Source organism: Lissotriton helveticus, chromosome 4_1, assembly GCF_964261635.1.
Source record: "Lissotriton helveticus chromosome 4_1, aLisHel1.1, whole genome shotgun sequence".
Classification (NCBI taxonomy): domain Eukaryota; kingdom Metazoa; phylum Chordata; class Amphibia; order Caudata; family Salamandridae; genus Lissotriton; species Lissotriton helveticus.
The window spans coordinates 2,129,307,455-2,129,329,580 of NC_136063.1; the positions used below are offsets into that span (position 1 = coordinate 2,129,307,455).

At 50.8% G+C, this 22,126-nt stretch overlaps 1 protein-coding gene across 1 annotated transcript in view; it reads left to right on the top strand.

The window, feature by feature from the left end:
* ATRX (ATRX chromatin remodeler) overlaps nt 1–22,126 on the top strand; it is a 1,815,989-nt gene that overhangs the window by 1,753,604 nt on the left and 40,259 nt on the right. Inside the window, exon 36 of the mRNA XM_078688830.1 lies at nt 279–407. Within this exon, the coding sequence (XP_078544956.1) occupies nt 279–407 (129 nt within the window). The remainder of the gene's footprint in view (nt 1–278; nt 408–22,126) is intronic.

Sequence of the window (22,126 nt, forward strand, 5' to 3'; positions counted from 1 at the left end):
CACATGCTTATTATTTTGGTGCTGTTAAATGAGCGCATGACATTTTTACTGGCTATTAAGTTAAACACTGAAGCGATTTCAGGTTTCAATAGGAAACTATAAGGGAGTGCAAAGGGGCATCGAAAATCTTTGATTTGTTTAGAAAACTGCTCATCATCACCTTTTGAGTGTTTCATCTCTGTATGAACTAATCCGCATGAGAATCAAAGTTACAAGTTAAAAAAATTTCTTACAAACCTTTATTGTATTAATGAAATCAAATTGCATATATTTTCTAGAGAAAAGATAATCCCAATATGACGGATGCAGAAATTCGTAGTTTGGCAATAAACAAACAGACAAATCTAGAGATAGAAATACAGCGAAGAGAACAAATGTACACTGATGTACTATCAAAACAGCAGATGGTAAGAATTCAGAATGTTGTTTTTTTATGTATTAAAGGTAGCGGCAATCTAATAAAATAAACTTTACTTGCATGATATATTTTTGATGTGTTGCCAAAGTTAAATGCATGGCATATGATCAGTGAATATATCAATATCACTACTGTTCATAGCAGGTGAAGCTATAGATATACAAGCTGTGTATACTCCTGCTATCTAGTGTTTGCTTTTTGTTTTTCTTCAGAGCTGTTTTGAGGTCACAAGGTGTACTGCAACCTTAAATAAAATGTTATCCCGCCATTGGGTTGGGACAATCAAATGTCTCCTCTGGGACTGATGATTTAATTTTTCTGGGACCTGTAGTGCCAGCTGTCAGGACTTCAACCTCAGCAGTGGGAAAAATTATGCAGATAGCACCTTTCTTCTGTACCAAACATCAAGATCTTCAGTTCCAGTGACAATACAGCTTTGTTAGACTGCAAAAGTGTGGACTTTGGAGCAGCATCGTGTCATAATTCTAGAATGACAGTAGGTGTTATGCTCTTTCCGTTTTGCCCTGAGTGCGGCGCCAGATCCTCCTGGTCAGACCAACAAGGTGTGGAACCTGTGCTTGTCCCTCAGCCCCATTCACCCACCACTCACTCACCTCACTCCTTCTCACATTCAGGAGGCATAAACTCGGACCTTGGCAGCCTATACGACCCCAGGTAACCATACTACGAGCCGGTTGCATTCGGGAAGAGAGATGATTCTAGAAAGGATTATCAGGACGACCGTCAAGGAGGCCCAGATGTAAACTCCTACCTGCCAGGGTTTCCTCTCACAACAACACCACTGCATACTCGGCAGTTGCCCTCAGGGCAACTCAACACCACAACATTGACAGAAAACTTTAAATGACCTAGACAAAGCTACGCCTGCTCTGAAAGATCTTCGTGTATCCACACCGAATCCAGAAAGACGTTCACCCATGCACTCATCTGCAGCAGACTTGACTACAGCAACGCACTTCACACCAGCATCACGCAGAAACTCCTCAAAAAACTGCAGACCATTCAGAACGCCTCTGTCAGTGTTAGCCCCAAAAGGTAGGATTCAAAAGGGAAGCCACTTTTGAAGGGCAGATGTACAACACTAGGGAGAAGGGCAGTCCCATTGTTTAGGAAGACAGGCTGGCACGGGGAGCAGAGAGGGGCATGTAGCCCTGAGGTAGCCAGACTGTGGAGGTGGGCTAGTGAGGTCTGAACACCAAGAGAGGAGTCTCGCCATCTTGGGAGTGGGCTGAATGGTGCATCCTGGACTAGCCAAATGCCACACTCCACAGGAAGTGACCACGAGGTGGGAGGGAACCTGGTAGCCCATTGCCTACCAAACGCATCCTGCCCTGAGGGCACTTTCTGAGCATAAAGAGGGCATCCCTGGCACATAGACCTCAGATCACAGTTGACTTGAAAAAATGGCCTGCTTCACCGAGGACCAGTAAGGAGAGGCTGCACAGGCGAAGACCTGTTTCCTAGCGAAGACGAGGACTGTGACGGTCATATCCTGCTCAAGAAGAAGCTTTCTCCATAGCCCAGTCAAGCCAAGAGAACTCCAAGGGCCAGCTGAGTGGCTTCCTGTTCGCAGCACAGGGACACAACAAATGAAGAAGCCTGCTGGGCTAGTTGGTAGCCCAGAGTTTCCGAGTTCCTACCACCGCCGCCATGCAGCACTGATGACCAAGATCCGACACACAGAGTTGTACCAGAGTTTGTTGAGCCCAGGAGGTCTTTTGGATAGCTGCTGGAATCCTCAGCAAGCAGGCTATCGACCTGGGAACGATTGGCCTTTGACCGCAACACGGGCGACTGGTAGTCCTGTGGTGACTGGACTTAGGCTAGACTGGATAGGACTTTGTGGGACGTCAACCCTTCAACCAGGACCCACTTACCATCTTCGTCGACTATGTCACATCCACAGCATCCTTAGAGCATCTTAAGCAAACTTCATCGCTTACATCAGGACGCCTCCGTACAAATACATTGCAACGTGGATATAGTGCTTGGAACTGCTTAAGTACTGCTTTTTCTATGAATGATGCTGGTCTCCCTGACTAGCTCCCTGCCGGAATTGGTCGCCCCAAGTATTTCTAACCGTCAGCATTGACACTTTTCAAAGTTTTCTTTGAAAAGATTTCCATGTGTCAAATTAGTTGACTTTACAATGGCTTGTTTGTGGTTGAGTGAAAGTACTTTGTTTTATTATTGCTTGCAAAATCCCTGGAACCCTCAGATGTATCTCTTTCCTTCTGGTGTCTAAATTCATAGAAAAATAGTCTATTTTTTAAATTGGTGTCCGATTTCTTGTGTGTTGTCAAATTCTTCAATTGTGTTTGTGCTGTTTAAATGCTTTACACCCGCTCCTCTGGGTAAGCCTTGCTGCTCATTGACAAAGTTACTCAAGAAATCAAAAGGGGAGTGAAGAGTAAAAAGGTAGAATCGTCCTCCTCTCAATACTGTTTTTCAACACAAAGATTCTACAGTTACTCTACTAGATACATGGGTACATTAATGGTTCCAATCAAACACCATCCCTTTTTTGATTGGAACCATTAAGGTGACATTGCCACAGTTACCCAGGGTTGAGTTGAGGGTTTTACAGACAAAACTTACTAGACCTAAAGGGGTTGGTAATTGTATTACACATTGTGGTTGCACAACCATAGCATAAAATACACCCCATTTCCTCACACTTTGTATTTCAATACTTTGATGGCTGGAAGGTGGGTCCCTTGCTGGAGTCCTAGAATATTTTTAGCTCACCATGGCGTTCTTTTTCATGATTCTGGGTTTACCATCAACATTCAACTTTCCTTACCTTCCCCCTTCCCTCCCCCTCTCCCCCCATCCCTTTCCGCTCTTCCCCATCCCCCGCACTCCAAATTCTTCTCTTCCAACTTCCTTCTCTCTTCAACCTCCCCACCCTCTTCCTTTGCTTCCCAACCATGTCTCCCTCCTTGACAATTCCTTCCTCGTTTCTCCCTCTGCCCTTGCATTCCGTTACTCCCTCAGTTTCCATCGAGCCCAATCCCCCCATTCCACCTGTTACCTGTCCCCCTTCATCCACCATTCTTAACCTACAGTACCTGTCCAGCACCATCCTCTCTCTTCTCCCCATACTCCTTGCCTTCCTGGGACCCCCCTTCTTCCCCCGCCTGTTCAGCACCCTCTCCTCTCCACGTACCTTTGGCATTCATCTAACCCCCTGTCCCCCCTCCCTGTTCAGCCTGTTCTCCTCTCGTATCCCCTTACCTTTGGCCTTCATCTGACCCCCCTCGTACTCCTTAACTTTCTCCTCCTATTGATGATCTCTACTCCTCCCCTCTGTTCAACACCAGTACAAATGTTTATCTTCCCATCACTGTTTTACCATCCATTCCTATCGCTCACCACCTTACCCAACCTTCTACTCTTGCTCCCACTTCCCCCACCCCTCCCCTCCCTCTGCACTTCCTCCTTTATCCCGTTCCCCCACCTTACCCTGTCCTCCCTCACTCCCTACTCTCCCTCCCGTTTACCACTCCTCCATCCCTTCCCGACCTCAATCACCCTCTGCACCACCTCCCTTATCCCGTTCCCCCACCACTCCCCGTCCCCCCTCATTGTGCTCAGCTCTCCTCTCCCTGGAAAGCAAACTTGATTCTCTCATCTCTTCTATTTCACAGCGTGTAGCGTCCTTCTCACTTTTAAGCGCCAAGTGGTCCCCCTTCCCGAATATCCTCCCGAGGAGTTCTGTGCTCCCGCGCCCCAATAAAGCCAACCACAGTCTGTCCTCTACAGACATCTCTTATCTTATCTTAACAAGGTTTTATAAAGTGCTCGCACACCCGGAGGTTTCATGGCGCTAACCGACAAAAGCTATATGACTACAACTTAGACGACTAAGTAGATTTAGGCCATGGACTGGGCGAACAGCCAGGTTTTAAGATGCCTCCTAAACGGGAGGAGAGTGGTAGAGGAACGAATTTCCAGGGGAAGGGAATTCCATAGTTTAGAGGCAAGGGTGGCGAACCTTCGCCCACCGTTGCATTGGAACTTGAAGCGAGGGACAGAAAGGAGAATTTGCGAGGCAGAGCGTAAGCTGCGGGGGGAGTGTATCTGGGCAGGAGGTCTTGAATGAACTTTGGACTACGAGCATGCAGAGTCTTAAAGGCCATACAGGCAGTTTTAAAAATAACGCGCTGTGTGATAGGGAGCCAATGAAGTTGCCTGATTAACGGTCTGGCTGACTGCCAGCGTGGGAGTCGATATATAAGTCTGGCAGCCTGATTTTGGGCCATCTGCAGGTGCCTACTGAGGGCCGCAGGGAGGCTCAGGTAGATGGCGTTGGCATAGTCTAAATGAGACAGCACCAAGGCCATCACCACCTGGGTCAAGGCTGACTGTGTGAGCACCCGACTGATCTTTTTTATTTTTACGGAGCTGAAAAAAACATGTAGACACCACCGAGCTTACTTGAGGTTTTAATGATAAGTCTCTGTCAATAAGCACCCCCCAGACTTTTGACCGAGTTGGACGGAGTAGGGGGAGGGGGGGCGGGGGGGGGAATTCAGAAGGCCAATAATGTGGGCCCCAAAATAACTGGCTTTTGCCAAAGAGGACCAGTTCCGTTTTATCCGGATTTAACTTCAATTGGTTACCATCCATCCAATGACGTATGTGGAGCATGGTTTTCTGAAATAGGTTGATCGAATCAGGGGAGTTATCAATTGTGAAAGTGAGTTGCAGATCATCTGCATAGTTAAAAGTGGTAACTTTAAAGGTTTTAAGAGACTGAAGCAGGGGAAGCAGATATATATTAAATAAAATAGGGGACAGTGAAGAACCCTGGGGGACCCCACAAGTGGTATGGAGTGCAGGGGATGAAAAGGGGGGCAAACCAACCAACTGCCTGCGAGCGGTCACTAAGAAATGCCCTGATCCACAAATGCCGGCTAGTCTGACACGGTCGAGCAGGATGTTATGGTCGACCGTGTCAAACGCAGCCGACAGATCGAGTAGGACCAAGGCCTGAGGGATGTCCATATCTGCATTAAGACGCAGGGAGTCCAGGACCGCCGTGATAACCGACTCGGTTGAATGGGCCGGTCGAAACCCGGCTTGAGAAGGATCCAGGACGTTGGTTTGTTCAATGAAACTAGAGAGATGTGAAGTAACATGGGCTTCCAATACCTTGGCTAGATAAGGAAGGAGGGAATTGGCCTGTAGTTTGCTAGAATGGTAGGCTCCGCTCTTGTTTTTTTTAGGAGGGGCTCCACAACTGCCTCCTTAAACGAGTTAGGTACCGTGTCTAAGGTTAACGATGTATTAAGGAGACCTAGGATAGGGGAGGGGAAAGCAGCAAATACTTTTTTTTAAATATAAGGTGGGCAACAATCTCGAGGGGATCCAAACTTTACCCTATTCAGAAGGGTGAGCAAGGACGGGGCATCCAGGGAAGGGAAGTGATCCAGCAAATGAATATTCGTGACATGTTTCTGGTCAGAGGGGACGGGTGTAGTGGCGGGAATGCTAGATTTAATGGTCACGATTTTGTCCAGAAAATATTGATTAAGAGTATTACAGAAATCCTGGGTTACCGCAGGCTTGGGCTGGGTTCTACCCGGATTCGAGAGTTTGACTATGGAAAAAATGTCCTTAGGGTTGTTGTTTGACTGCTCGATTATATTAGAGAAGAAGGCAGCTTTGGCTGAAAGAATGGCCTTCATGTAATCAGCGCGAGCGGCCGAGTAAAGGGCCTTTTCGAGAGGATCATAAGATCTTCTCCATGCTCGCTCTTTTTGGCGAACAATCAGTTTTTTAGCCTTAAGATCAGGGGAGAACCATTTGTGGGCGTCAGATTGGCAGATAGTTTTAAGTTTTTTCCGCGGGCCGTAAATATCACTTGCGGTTGCAAGACAGTTGGAAATGTTGGCCACGGTCTCGTTTAGGTCAGTATTGTGAAGGGGTATGGCGTTCTCTAAATTTTCCAGAAAGGCTGGGGTATCCAGGGAGCCCCATTTTTTGAAAAAACCCTCCTTGGTGTCCGCATTTGTTTTAGGCTCAAAGATGGAGATGTTAAATTGAATCAGAAAATAGTCAGACCAAATACATGGGAAACAACGGGGGGGGAGATACAGAGGTTCATACTCCAGACCTGATCTAGTGTATGCCCTTTAGTGTGGGTGGCAGTGTTGATGTGATGGCTAAAATTGAGCCCTGTGAGGAGCTCTGTAAGTTCACTGGCCGACGGGCCACCAAGCTCACTGTTGAACCAAAAATTGAAGTCACCGATTAATAGGATGTTTGTATAGTTGGTGACCAAAGTGGCCAGTTGGTCACACAGAGAAAATGGGAATAGTGGCATATTCTGGGGGGGTCTATATATCAATACACACAGGAGTGATCCTGATCTAGATTGTCAGCTGCGGTAAGGTCAAGAGACGTCATTTTCGAAAATGCATAACTTTTGTTAATTATGGCAGCTACTCCACCCCCTACTTTCCCTGAGTCGCGGTCTACCTGTAGGATGTAATAATTGTCTGATAGTGCTGCTATGATATCTGGGGATGACTCGATATTGAGCCAGGTTTCCGTAAGAAGTAAAATATCAGGTTTTTTGCAGGTAAGGAGGAGGAACATATCAAGTTGATGTTTTACTAGGGTTCTGGTGTTCAGATAGAAGATATTTAGCCTTTGAGTTTCAATCAGTGCAGGCCCATGCCAATGAAAGGCTTGGAGCAGGGGTCTCAGGGAACAGGATGGAAGTTGGAAAATGCCCAGATTTTTAGATGAGAAATGGTAGCTGGGCACAGAGGGCAAGCTGAGCTTTGTAGATTTAACAAAGTCTCCCTGGAATGTGTTAATAGACTCCAACTTACTAGCCAGCTACAAGACCACCAGCGACACCCCATCCACCTTCCTCCCCGAAGAATTCTACGCAGTTGACTATTCAGACCATCTCCTCTGTCAGATCCTACTAGCCTCCCTCGTACCGGGTACCCTCATTCAAGAATCTCATCCCTATCTCCCTTAACCGCCCTAACACCCCTGTCACCAAAACGGTATCATCAGAACTGCACTGCTTGCTCCACAACTGCAGATCTGCAAACACAAATTGGAAATATCTGAAAGAGACACGTTAGTGATAGATTCCTTACCTTAGGCGTCAGACTGGATCCGTAAATTTTTTGCGTAGCAGTACCCTTGCGCGTTGGTAGGCGTCGTCTGCGGCTCCGCGTCCGTCGTGGGCGCCGTGATGACGTCGTCGGAGTACTTAGACGCGGCCTCCGCGTGCTGACGACAGTTCTTCTTTTTTCCGCACCAGCAGCGCAGATCTGGAAAAAGTGGTACCATAGTCATTTTTTTGACTAAACTTTTTACGATCCTTTTTGATCATTTGTCGAGTCTTCGACTCCGAACGGTGCCGGTAGGGATGCCAGGTTTTAAGCCTTGAGAGGACTGCGACCGACTAATGTCGGTCACTGACCCTCACCGCCGGTGCCTCCACTGTCTCGGCGTCGACCATGACGACAAGACCTGCTCCGACTGCCGGGCCCTGACTTCGAAAGCTAGGCGGGAGCGGTCCCGCAAGCGACTCGAGCTCCGGCAGTCGGGCCCGCGCCGCGAGAGGTCCCGGTCCGGACTGAGGTCGAGGGACAGGTCGCGGGAGCGGAGCCATCATAGCTCCGGGAGTCGACATAACTCCTCAGGTTCGAAGTAGTCAGGTAAGCACAAGAAGTCGAAGAGACGTCATCGCTCTTCCGACTCCCCCCCGACGCTCGCGCGACGCGGCCGGGGGTTCGGGTGACACCCTCCGGTCCCTGGGCCGCACGTGACGCCGGAGGAGATAGAGCGTTTCCTCATGACCATGAGGCCCCTCACTCCTCCGGCGGGTTCCGCGGCGCCTTCGGGCCCAGCGGACCTGTCTGGGGGCCCTAGCGTGTCGGGAGCTTCGGCCCCGACGCCGGCGGGTGCTTCGGCCCTGACGACGCCGGCACCTTCGGGCTCGGCGCCGCAGGGCCCCGCTGGATCCGGGTCGTCGCTGGCTGACCCGACGACCTCACCGGCACCGGTCCATCAGGTGTCCCCTCCAGCGCCGTCTTCGGATGGCGCCGTCCCCGATGCCTCCCTCGATCCGGCGCCGCTCTTGACGTCGCTTGGGGAGTTTTACTTCAATGAACCAGCCCCATCATTTGACACCCCTGAATATCAGGAGATGGGTGATGAGGAGTATTGGGAGGGGTCTGAGGACCCTCTGACACAAGAGTGTCAGTCCCAGGAGGACTGGACAGGTGGACTTGGGGATGCCAGTGGTCTGGACACCTCGCCAGACACTGGTTTTGTCTTACCTCCTACCGTGGCTTCGGAGGAGGGGGCAACCTACAGTGTGGTGTTGACGCGGGCAGCCAAGGCCTTGGGCCTTGAGCTCCCTGTCGCGGCCGTGAGGACTAACCTCCTCACTGGAGTCCTTAAACCGCAGTCAATCTCGGCTGAGCCTCTGCTGCCGTTTAATGAGGCCTTAACCGACGTTCTTTTGGGCACTTGGTCCAGGCTCGCTACAGGTTCGCCTGTAGATAGGAACGTGGCCAGACGCCACCGCCCGGCCCCGGGCGACCCTTGTTTCCTATCCACCCACCCCACCCCTGAGAGCCTGGTTATCCAGGCTTCGAATTCCCAGACGCATTCCCGTCGGCTCCACTTGACAGGGAATCCAAGAGGTAAGAGCAGTACGGCAAAAAGGTATTCTCCTTCCAAAGTCTGGGACTGCGGTCTTCCAACACCGCGTGCCTCTTGGGCCGCTACACCCACTCTCTGTGGGATACGGTCGCGGATGTGGTGCCAGAATGCCCATTGGAGGTACGGGCTAAACTTGGTCAGGCCCTTGTGGAGGGCCGAGATGCAGCGCGGTATTCTATCCGGTGTGTGCTGGATACCACCGACTCACTGGGCAGAGCAATGGCATCGACGGTGGCGATTCGTCGCCACGCCTGGTTGAGGTCTGCCAACTTCTCTGCCGATGTCCAGAATACACTCATGGATATGCCGTTTAATGGCCGTCGCCTTTTTGGCGACTGGGCAGACCATGCGCTTGAGCGCTTTAAGGACTCCAGGGCTACAGCCAGGTCCTTGGGCCTCTCGGCCCGAGCCAGCAAACGGGTGCCTTTCGCTCCTTTCGTGGCCACGGAAGGGGCGCCCCCACACGTGCTGCCAGCCACGCAGCGCAGACTAACATCCAACGTGGAGGCGGTCGGGGACAACGGCGAGGCCAGTCCACACCCTCCCCCGCAGCATCCGCCTCAAAACCCTCCTAGTCCGTGCTTTCAGGCCCATGTTACGCAAGTGGGGGGCAGGGTTCGCCATCACCTCCTCCACTGGCGCACTGTCACACGGACAGGAGGGTGCTGCAAATCATCCGAAGGGGCTACTCCCTCCCCTTCGAGGCGACCCCTCCAGCCATGCCACCGCAATACCACCGCGTATCAGGGGATCATTTGCGACTTCTGCAGGAGGAAGTTACGGCCCTCTTGGCCAAGGGGGCCATCGAGCGCGTTCCTGGGCCAGAAGTAGGGTGTGGTTGCTACTCCCACTACTTTCTGGTACCCAAGAAGGGCAAAGGGGGCCTACGCCCTATCTTGGACCTACGGAACGTCAATGGCTTCCTCCGGAAGGAGAAGTTCAAAATGCCGACACTGGCTCAGGTTTTAGCTGCCCTGGACCCAGGAGACTGGATGGTAGTGTTGGACTTGCAGGACGCTTATTTCCACATCCCCGTCCTGCCGGCCCACCGGCGCTACCTTCGGTTCACGGTTGGCCACAAGCACTTTCAGTTTACCGTACTCCCCTTCGGCCTTACCAGCGCCCCACGGGTGTTCACAAAGGTGATGGCGGTGGTCGCAGCTCATCTGCGCAGGTTAGGGGTTTCAGTCTTCCCCTACCTCGACGACTGGTTGTTGAAGGCGGGCTCGCCCCAAACAGTCGTCAGCCACCTCCAGACTGTAGGAGAGTGGGGTCTGCAATCCTATGGTCACCCCAGATTTTTGCTTTTTGCTTCACTGGTTTACGACTTTCCCTGGCTGTGGGCCTGCTAATCAGACGCACAGCCTAGCTGTTCTCTCTCTAAATTGACATCCATGTACTTTAGGTGCATTTTCCAGTTGGTACTGGGCCACCTTATCAGTCCCTGTACAGTGTACCTTAGGTACCCAGGGCATAGGTGTACCCAGGGCCTAACAGGGGCTGAAGCATGTATTATGCCACCCCTGGCTGGCCATCTAAACAGACACAACTGGCTGGTAAGACAGCTGGGGCAAGGTGGTGTAATCACCCTTTGCTGTAGATATAGTATACCTATATCTAACCCCAAAATGGACACATATATTCCTATCAGTCACTCCTATGGCAGGCCTTATCAATCCTGAAGGCAGAGTGCTTGGAATTATGTGAGATGGTGCTCTAGCATGAGCTGAGCCTGTCTGCAGCTTGCGGAACCAAGTCCTTATAGCTGTTCCATGATAACGCTATACCATATACTCTTAAGTGCATTATAATCCTCGCAGTATTGCTAACTTTGGTATAGCATTATCAAGACATGTCGAGTAAGGTGTCATACGAATTGGAATACTACCCCCTCGCCAATTCTGGCGACGGGGCTAGCATTCCACCCTTTTAGAGGGACACGACATGTATGTAACTGTGTACCTCGGTTAAAGTTAACTCGAGCCTCAGCATCACAAAATGGATGCTGCCACCACAGACACAAGTCTGACCTCCTGCTGCTGGGAGTCCTTCCAGCGAGGGGGACCTGGACAAAGGGTTTCCTGCCTTGGGAGGTGCTAGCACCACCCCAGACAGGATTTTGTGTATTGAGGTAGGGAGGCCTGAAAGGAATGAGACATGCCTGGGGCACACAGGGTGCCCTGTGCATACACCGGTTCAAACCAGTTGCTGGGGAACTCCAGCCCCAGCTCTGGCGCGAAACCGTACAAAGGATAGGGGGTGTAACCACCCCCCTTCCTGGTCCCACCCATAGGAGGGACCTAGTCTTAGTACAGCCCCCTTTAGCAGGATAAAGGTAGGAGCTGGTCCCATTCCAAATTAGATTTATCCTGACAACATTACAAGAAGAAACTCTGGACTTCGACGTTCTGCTCCCCAGAAGACAGAAGAATCTCCCTTGTGGGCAAGGAGTGTCCACTCTGCAACTGCAGGCACCATCAAGCGTCCTAGCGGTCCACTTTGTCGTCCTTCCTGCCGGATCCAGACTTCAGAGCCCGACGAGACCCGGACTCCCAGACCTCTCCGACCTCTACCTACATCTGCAGCACAGCTGAGACCCGTGGGTGCGACGAGACACGTGGGACCGGCCGACTTGAAGAGACTGCACTTCCCTTCCAGCACGACTTCTGAGGCATCCTCGAGAAAGTGCTTTGGGGTTTGAGAAGCCCCAGCCCCGAGCAGCTCCTGCACCAAAGACCAGCCCTCCAGCATCCATGAGATATGCGTGGGGCCCTTTTGCTTGATTGCTGCTCGACGCGTTGTCTGGTCACTTGCCGGCTGGCTAGTGACCTCCTAGACGACGATCCAAGAAATCTACACTGCTGGTCTGGTTGCTCCAGACTGGCCCTTGCTCCCTTCCAAAAGAGGAGCACCCTGGACCCTCCTGGTCCACTCCAGACGCCGTTTCCACTCACCGCGTGGGTTGCCTTTGCCAAAGCCTGTTGACTCCAAGTCCGGATCTTCCACCGCCGACAGCGAGAGCCTGCGTGGGACAGCTCGTGCCTCCATCCTGGTCGTCAAAGACACCTCCTGGTCCACGTGGCTGCAGAGACAAGCGTCCACTCTTCACCTGATCGCGACGACAGCATCTGGTTCCCTCCTGGTTCCACACCTTTCACTGGCTAGTGACTTTGAACACTGTCCCCTCTGCTTTCAGGTCCTCTTCTTCCTGCATCCACCCGTGGATCGCACCGGACATCTTCCTCCTGGTCGCCTGCAGCATCTTTCTTCAAGGCTCCATAGACTTCGACGCGGAAACCCGACACCCTTTGACACCTATGCACCTGCAGCCCGTGGGTGAGGTAACAAAAGCATTTCGGTGCTCAAGGGTAGATTAACTCTCCTAGTGTCCAGATATCCAGTTGTTTTAGTCCTAGATAGTACAGACTGTCCGTACTCACCTTTTTCTTAAACTGTACTGTCCATTGACTTTGTTCCGCATCTCGCGTGTGAGTTCACACTCTGCACACGCGTCCCGTGGGCCTCCTGTTACTTACCTAAGATTAGGATAGTGTAGTCCCAGCGAAAGTACAGCCTCTGGACAGCTCCATTCCTTCTATCGATTTCCTTATACAAATTCAAATTTCAAATCTTTATTTCGATCATTTGATCATAAAATATATACAATAATTCATCATCATAAAAAATTTTAAAGGACTATTAAAACAGAAATTAGAGTGTATCAAAACAGCAAGTTTTCAATGGTCCTCTGCCATCTTTACATGTCGGGTTCTAGCATACCACATTGCTGTTAAAAATTTAGCCAGGACAAACACCGTTGACGGTGATAGATCTGTTTTTAAAACTCTAAATGCAGGGAGGAAGGTTCTGAATCCCAGGGTTCTCAGTAGTGGGGCCAGCCAATATCGTCTGCTTTTGAGATAGGCTGGGCAAAAGAAGATAACATGAACTTCACTTTCTCTAGTTTTGGCACAAGCAGGACACAACTCATTCGGCGACTGTCCCGCCCACGCTTTAGTGAAGGACTTTAGGGGAAGAGTCCCATACCTCCATTGCAAGAAAAGTTTCCTTGTCAGAGCAGGAGCCATGCCATCCAACACGTTTTCAAAGTTGTATAAGTCTTTAATTATCATGAAGGCATGCGTCAGGGATCCTTCTCGGGCAGTAGCCAGACCTCGGGTGAGCATTTTTTCGTAATACACTCTAGAGAGTGCTTTCCTTGGGATCCTGGTGCTGGTACTATCTGGGTGTAACCACAGTTCTGTTAATCCGAGGGTCTCGCATGTTGTCTTTATATAATTTAGCCAAGGTATCTTGGCGGCGTTAGGTAAGGTTAAAAATTCCTGCAACTCAAATCGATAGGAAGTAAGGTCCTGACTGCTCCAAATGCGACGCCAAAATGTTAGGGGCTTTAACCCTAATTCTTCTGTAATGGGCCACAGAGCCAAATCCAGTCTCAAGGGCATGAGTGGGGTACTTATTGGTAGGGCTGTTAGTTGTCTTATGAATTTATTTTCCGTCATCTGTAGATTGGAAGATGACGTGTGACCCCACATCTCTCCCTCATAGGTAACACCACCCCGAGCCTGCATTTTATAGATTTGGATAGCCGGGGACAAAGGGTGAAAGGTTGATTTGGACGCGATTCTCATGATGCCCCCCGCCTTCTGAGCTAACCTCATATTGGCTTTTATCCGGTGGGCCCCCCATGTTTAGTTTTCATTTAGCGTTAGCCCCAAATACTCAATAGTGTATACCCTTTCCAGCCGCACAGTGCCAAGTAAGGGATTTGGGCGCTTTTTGGACTTAGGATTCATAATCATGAATTTAGTTTTTTGGGGGTTTATTTCGAGGCCCCTTTCTGTACAGAAGTCCTGGAAGCCATCAATCACCCTCTGTATGCCCATTGGGGTTTTAGATAGCAGCAGGGTGTCATCCGCGAACATAATGGCGGGCACCCTGCTGCCGGTCAATTTTGGGGTGTCGGTATTGGCGATCCCGGTCAGGTGTGAGATTACCCCGTTCACAAAGAGGCAGAACAGGGTCGGTGCAAGCACACAACCCTGCCTCACCCCTCTGCGAACGGGGAATTTTTCAGTCAACTTCCCACTTCTCCCGCATCTGACCCTCGCGAAGTTGTTGTGGTGTAATTTAAACAAAATCGCAAGGATATCTTTTGGGACGCCCAGTTCTATCATTACCTCCCACAATTTTGCTCTTGGCACTAAGTCGAAGGCAGCCCGCAGGTCCACAAAGACCGTGTATAAGGTGCCGCCCTCGATAAGTGCCCGTCTCCAGTATATGACATTTAGTCTGAATACTTGATCAATTGTGGCGACACCCCTCCTGAATCCAGCCTGATATGGGCTGAGTATGTCCGTTTCCTCCAGCCAATTCTGCAGGCGATTCAGGATTAGTCTGCCAAAGAGCTTTTGCGAGACATCAATGAGGCTTATGGGGCGATAGTTGGCTGGGAGCAGGGGGGATCCCTTTTTAAATATAGGGACCACCTCTGCGCCCAGCCAAGTATCTGGGACCTCCATACCCCCAAGGACCGCGTTAAATATCAGCAATAGATATGGTGCCCATATCTCTGGTTCCTGTTTGTACAGGTCTCCAGGGACCCCGTCCAATCCCGATGCTTTGCCTCCTGCCAGCCCCTTAATTGCGGCGCGAACTTCTTTTAACACGAATGGTTCGCCCACTTGGCCTATCATGCCAATACTGTTAGAATTGATAAGGGGCATGTCCTCAGTTGAGTATAGGGATTGATAGTGTTCCTGCCATAGGGCAGGAGCAATGTTAGGTTCAATAGCAGAGGGGAGATCCTCTGACCCGTGGTTAACCACTCGCCAAAATTTGCGAGAGTGTTTGTTGGCTAATGCCTCAGATAGGTCCTCCCAATGCTTTTGGTCCCATTCGGCTTTGGCATTTCCCAGCAATGTCCTATATGCCCGTCTTTTGCCTTGTATTATCTCACGGGATCCATGAGCCTTAATTACAGATAAAAGTTCCCGTTTCGATTCCCGGCATGCGGTGTTGTACCAAGATGTTTTGTTTAGCATGCTACTTTTTAGTGGTGCTTCTGAGAATAGGTCTGACTGTAGTGTATTTATTAGGTCTTTATGGGTTTGACCCAATAATTCTACGTTCCTTCTGTCCACTAGTTTATCGGTGAGACCAAATGCCCTTTCAAGTATTGGGGTAATTCTGGCATAAAGCCTAGATATTTTTGCATCGTTTGTTACCAACTTCCCCCACCTCACTCTCCTCCTGTTGTTCTCTAGGAGTGGCCCAGAAATCCTATTTTCATTATCCATTCCTGTGTCATCTATACCAGGGATAGCATATTCAAGTATGAGTGCATTATGATCGCTATCCTCTCTGGATTGTACCCTGAAATCAATTATTCGTGTCCAGTTTGATATTTGAGCTAGAATGTAATCTAGTCTGGATTCGCTACCCGGTTTGTTGAATGTGCATTTACAGGGGTTGTCTGATTTTGTACGCCTGTTGCATGCGCGTAGACCGTAGTTAAGGGTCAAAGCTGTAATTTGTAATGCAAGGGGTGTCCAGGCTCTTGGTGGAGGAGCCACCGTGTCTGGTATCAGGCAACTAGCATCCTCTTCTAGGGGGGGTCCTTCCAACAATCCGGGAAGTGGCTCATAGTGGGAATTGAGGTCTCCTGCTACCAACTGTGGAAGATCCCTCGTAATGTTACTCAGAAGGGTTGAGAGATCCTCAATTGTTTTTGATTCCCTAGATATGGGTACGGGTCTCGAATAGACGTTTATGACCAGTAACTTAGCCAGATTTGGCCATTCTAGAAGGACCGGTAGAATATCCTCAGAGTCCACAGCTAAACAACTAGCCTTACAGCCCAGGTGGGAGGCGACCAAAGTTGCCAACCCTCCTGACGGACGTCCCTTGCCCCCCCACTTTGCCTTTTTAGAAAAAACTTCAAAACCTGGACATGTGAAATCCTCTCGTGCCCAGGTTTCCTGAAGGAGACAGATTCCTTTTGAGCTGATAAATGACAGCCAATCAGGACATTCAATTTTGTGACCAATACCTGCTACGTTCCATGAAATTAAGTTAAGCGTAGCAGGTCTTAGGGGTGGTTGCTCAGTATTAAACAGAGTGTTCTCTGTAGGGACGAGGATAGTATTTGCCATTGGGGTTTGTGGAAATTCTCCTTGTTCGGACTCTAAGTTGGTGGTATTGTCCCTAATAGCAGGTATGCTGGTAGCATATTCTTGGGAACAATTTAGAATGTCAGGGGTGAATTTTATTTCTGGTTGTAACACAGATTTGCCTCCGGTGGTGGGTCTATCTTCTGCAGGATATACTGCAGCAAGGTGGTCCGCCACCTTTATATTGGAATCAGCCAGTCAGTCAACCTTTTCCAGGGTACTGTACCTATTTGAGGTTGGAAGATAGGCTGGGTGATGCAATCTATGTGGACCAGGGACTCCTCTCGGTCTACCGCCCCATCCTCCTCTCCTTCTTGTGACGTACTCCCACCCCTCCCCCTCTTCGTGTGGCGGTAGATATTCAGGGTGGATATTCCTATGATAGTATGGTTCCCTTCTCCGTACACAGTTGTTTTCCCACTCTCCCAGTAACTCCTGATGATGACCCCATCTGGGATCCTCTACTAGATAGATGCTTGATGGGTAGAAAAACGAGAGGGGGATAGCCTGGATTAAATTCCCTTGATCGTCGGGGGCCCAACTACAGATATACGCGGCTGTCCTTGGATCCTTAAAGCTAACCACAATGCAATCACCCCTGATTGTCTTTCTCTGGTTGCCCACCCAAGCGGCGCGTCTCACCATGGATACATCGCTAGTTGTTCCTTGTGGGAGGGGTCTGTAAATAGACAGCCAGTTAATGACTTTGTTTTTGAGCGAGGCTGTCGTCTCAATAGAATTGATAGATAGTTCAGGAGCTCCCGCCAAAATCACTGTATAGGGGGATGCTTCCGGTGGTAAGTTTACGTGTTTGGGTTTCCAATTGTTAGTCTGGGTGTTATCTGAGGGCCGCGTGGCATTCTTAACTCTATCTGGGGGATCAAGCTTGTGTGTGGGTTTGCTAGTTGTGTTTGGGGTCCTAGGAATTGGAGATTGAGTTTGTGAAGGTGGTGCAGTTTTGCTTGTGGTAGCGGAAACCTATATCGTCTTATTTTGTTTAGCAATCGATTTTATATTTTGCGAGGTTGGGGGATCGTTTTTCTTCGTCGGGATAGTATGCTCTAAGTTCTTTTTGGGCATGCTATTTAACCCTATTTTGGTGCCCTTGGTTTCTGACTTTAGACTGTCTGCAAGCTGGACTGTAGATTTCTCAATATTGACCAGCCTTGCTTCGATCTTTATCAGTCGGGCCTCCAGGGGGCTTAAGAGCGACCTAATGAGTGTGCTGATATCTGCAAGGGTAATGTCCTCATTTACCAAATCTATAGAAAAATCACCTTGTGGGAAAGGTTGCTCTATAGATCGAGAGGGTGTTTTTTGGGTGTTCCTAATATTCTTGGATGGTTGTCCCGGAGTATTATCTCCCACAGTTCCGGCGTCGCCAACAAGTTTGGGCTCAGAAGATTTTAACTTGCTGCCATCTTTGGTTTGCCCCCCTTTATTCTTTTTTTGTATTGCTCCCTCTCTTGCCCCCCTCTGTCGTTCTGGGGTGTTCACTATAATGCAAGGGGCAGTCAAATCCTTGCTGGAGGCTAGGGGTGGAGCAGACGATGTGCGGGTCATGGGTAGGATCATGAGACTCATGTCCTCTAATTCCTTGGAGGCCTCCATAGTGAGATCTGGGTTAGAGGCATAGTGGATTGACTGTGATCCCATCTGGATATTACTATTAGGTTCTGGCCTTTCTTCTGGTGTTTTGGCCAGAGCTATTGGTCCCATTGATGATCTCCGCACCCAATCGATCTCTTGGGAGATATGGCGTTCTAGCACAGATATTTCATCTATTAACAATGAACCGGCTTTGACAAAATAATTGTCGATAGTACCTTTAGGAACTCCAGCTGCAGCCAATGCAGATTTGCTTCGCGTTTCCCTGGTGGTCATCATGGATTCCCGGTGGACGAAGTCCTCTAAAAGTCAGTAGGAGGTACAGGGCCGGCCAGGGCGGGTGATCCGGTCCCGGTCTCTCCGGTCCTCAAACGGCCCGCTCTTTGCCCGGTCTTCGCCCCGTGCTGCGTCCCGCGGTCCGCGAGAAGGGGCGGGGTTAAGTAGAGAGTGCTGGGGGCGGGAAGAGACACCAGCTGCGCTGTGGTCATCAAAGCGCTAGGAGTGCTGGGTCTCGCAGTCCCGTCCCGGTCCCCGCAGCCAGTGGTCTCTGCTCCGGTGCTCCAATGTCCTGTGTATCAGAACTCCTCCGGTAGGCAGGGAAGAAAAGCGGAAAGGCAGTGGCAGTGAACGGCTGTGCAAACGGCACCCGTGGAGCGGGAGCCGGAAGCCGCTTTTAGCCTGCGGGAGTGCTGGGGGCGGGAAGAGACAGCAGCTGCGCTGTGGTCATCAAAGCGCTAGGAGTGCTGGGTCTCGCAGTCCCGTCCCGGTCCCCGCAGCCAGTAGTCTCTGCTCCGGTGCTCCAATGTCCTGTGTAGAACTCCTCCGGTAGGCAGGGAAGAAAAGCGGAAAGGCAGTGGCAGTAAACGGCTATGCAAACGGCACCCGTGGAGCGGGAGCCGGAAGCCGCTTTTAGCCTGCGGGAGTGCTGGGGGCGGGAAGAGACACCAGCTGCGCTGTGGTCATCAAAGCGCTAGGAGTGCTGGGTCTCGCAGTCCCGTCCCGGTCCCCGCAGCCAGAGTCTCTGCTCCGGTGCTCCAATGTCCTGTGTATCAGAACTCCTCCGGTAGGCAGGGAAGAAAAGCGGAAAGGCAGTGGCAGTGAACGGCTATGCAAACGGCACCCCATACCATTTCCTTAGTATATGGTTTGCCGTGCCCCTTGGGCACCATTGTGATTTTGTGCAACTTATCGTATTTTTTCCTAAGAGATTGTCATGTGCTTAGCCCTCTGATCTCATAAAGAGTTCTGAGGTGTTTGTATTAATAAATATACTGTTTATTTTTATAAAAACCTGTGTGGGTTTTGGTATTCAAGGGGTTATATGTGGTAAAATAGCTGGCTTCACATGCCAAAAGAGTTTAGCCTAAGACTGCTTTGTCCATGCTACCATTAGGATAGCTGGTCTATAAGGTTGACTTACAACCAATCACCATAAGGGTTGTTTGGACTGATACAAGGTGATCACTAGAACTAGTGAGCATCATATATCAGGCCAACTTCTCACACAGAAGACGGCAGGTCTCCTGCACCAGCTGGGGTTCTCCATCAATGTGCTGAAGTCACACCTGTGCCCCTCTCAGAAGCTCCTCTTCATCGGAGCGGTTCTCGACTCGGCGCAGTTTCGGGTTTATCCACCCGAACAGCGGTTTCGGGATATTCAGGCTCTGATTCCACTCTTTCAGCCTTTATCCCGGGTCTCGGTCGGGTTGACGCTGCGGCTTCTGGGGCTGATGGCCTCCTGCATCCTTCTGGTGCATCACACCCTGTGGCGGATGCGGGCTCTGCAGAGGGACCTGAAGTTTCAGTGGGTCCAGCATCAGGGCAACCTATCCGACCATGTCCTGATCTCGGAGGGCACTGCGAGACCGCTGCAGTGGTGGCTCACGGACCGCGATTGGGTCAGCGGCAGATCTCTCTCCCTTCCCCAACCGGAGCACGTAGTTGTGACGGGCGCGTCCCTCCAGGGCTGGGGAGGCCACATGGGAGAGGCGGAGATCAGGGGCCTCTGGTCTCCGGCGGAGTCCCCGCTCCATATCAACCTTTTGGAGCTGCGGGCGATTCGTCTAGCACTGAAGGCATTCCTCCCCTCTGTCCGGGGAAGTGTAGTGCAGGTGTTCACGGACAACACCACCGCCATGTGGTACTGCAACAAACAGGGCGGGGTGGGGTCGTGGACACTTTGCCAGGAGGCTCTGCGCCTCTGGCAGTGGCTGGAACATAAGGGCGTGACCCTGGTGGTTCAACACCTGGCAGGTTCTCTGAACGCCAGGGCGGACGAGCTCAGCCGTCGGTGCATGATGGATCACGAATGGCGTCAGAACTCGGATGTGGCGCAGGCCTCTTTCAGCAGTGGGGAGAGCCTTGGTTAGATCTATTCGCCACAGAAGAGAACGCGCAATGTCATCAGTTCTGCGCGTTGGAATTTCCAAGGCGGCACTCGCTCGCAGACGCTTTTCGTTGCGAGTGAAGTTGCGGTCTTATGTACGCCTCTCCGCCTTTACCACTTCTGCCCAGAGTGCTGAAGAAGATCAAGCGCGACTGGGCCCAAGTCATCCTTGTGGCTCCGGACTGGGCCCGAAGGTACTGGTATCCCGAGCTACTCAGTATGTCAGTCGATCCCCAGTTCGTCTGCCTCTTCAGGAGGACCTTCTGTCGCAGCAGCAGTTCCTCCACCCGAACCTGTCCAGTCTCCACCTCCATGCTTGGAGATTGAGCGGCGACAGTTGAGGCCATTTGACTTGCCTCCTGAAGTCTAATGTCATTCTGGCAGCCAGGCGTCCCTCCACAAAATCGGTATACGCCTGCAGGTGGAATAAATTTGTGGCATGGTGCACAGCAAAGGCTGTGGATCCACTTTCTGCCCCTCTTTCTGAGGTTCTTCTCTTCCTTCTTTCTCTTGCCCAGCAGGGCTCTGCTCTGGGCACTATCAAGGGCTACCTTTCAGCCTTTCTAAGGCTGCCTGATCAACCTTCTTTGGTCAAGTCCCCCATTGTAACTCGTTTTCTGAAGGGCATCACACACGTTTCCTCCTGTGCCTTTCGTGATGCCCCAGTGGGACATGAACCTTGTACTTACTTATCTAATGTGTGCTCCCTTTGAGCCACTCCATAACTGTCCTCTCCGTCTTCTTACTTAGAAGACTGCTTTCCTGGTTGCCATCACCACTGCCAGGAGAGTTAGTGAACTCCAGGCTCTTTCTTTCATGCCTCCTTTCCTCAATGTCCATCCGGACAAGGTTGTGTTGCGGACAAGACCCTCTTTCCTGCCCAAGGTTGTCACGGCCTTCCACATCGGGCAATCCATTACCTTGCCCACCTTCTTTCCGCCTCCGCATCCCTCGAAAGAGGAAGAGAGGCTCCACCGTCTGGACCCAAAACGTGCGCTCTCTTACTATCTGGATCGCACACGCCAGTTCCGGGTGGATGACCAACTCTTTGTTGGTTACGTGGGCGTTAAGAAGGGAAAGGCGGTGCACAAGCTGACTATCTCTCGGTGGATCATCTTGTGTATCCAGGCATGTTACTCCTTGGCTAAGAAGGAGCCCCCTGTTGGTTCCACTCGGGCCACGTCGACTACTACTGCCCTGGGCCGGGGAGTGCCCTTGCAGGACATTTGCCAGGCAGCTACGTGGGCCTCGCTGCACACGTTTGCAAGACAGTTTTGCGTGGACAGTCAAGTCCGGAGGGATGGCTTCTTTGGCCGTTCCGTCCTCCAGGACTTTCTGGTGTGATTATTGGTTCGCAGACCCACCACTGGGGTTGGTATTGCTGGGGTATCCATTCTAACGTAAGGAATCTATCACTAACGTGTCTCTTTCAGATGCACAAGTCACTACTTTTGTAACGATATATCTGTAAGAGACATTTGTTAGTGATCGATTCCTTACCGACCCACCCATCCTCCCCGTTCTGCGAACCGATATCTAGGGTTAAGGTCATCCCCTTTCAGGGCCCTAGTTTCAATGGCACCAGTGTTGGTTTTTAACATGGCTCTGCGTTTCTGGCGCGGAAAAGCTGTGTCTAAGAACTGACGTCAGCACGCGGAGGCGGCGTCTAAGTACTCCGACGTCATCACGGCGCCGACGACGGACTCGGAGCCGCAGACGACGCCTACCGACGCGCAAGGGTACTGCTACGCAAAAAAATTCCGGATCCAGTCTGACGCCTGGGGATATTCTAAGGTA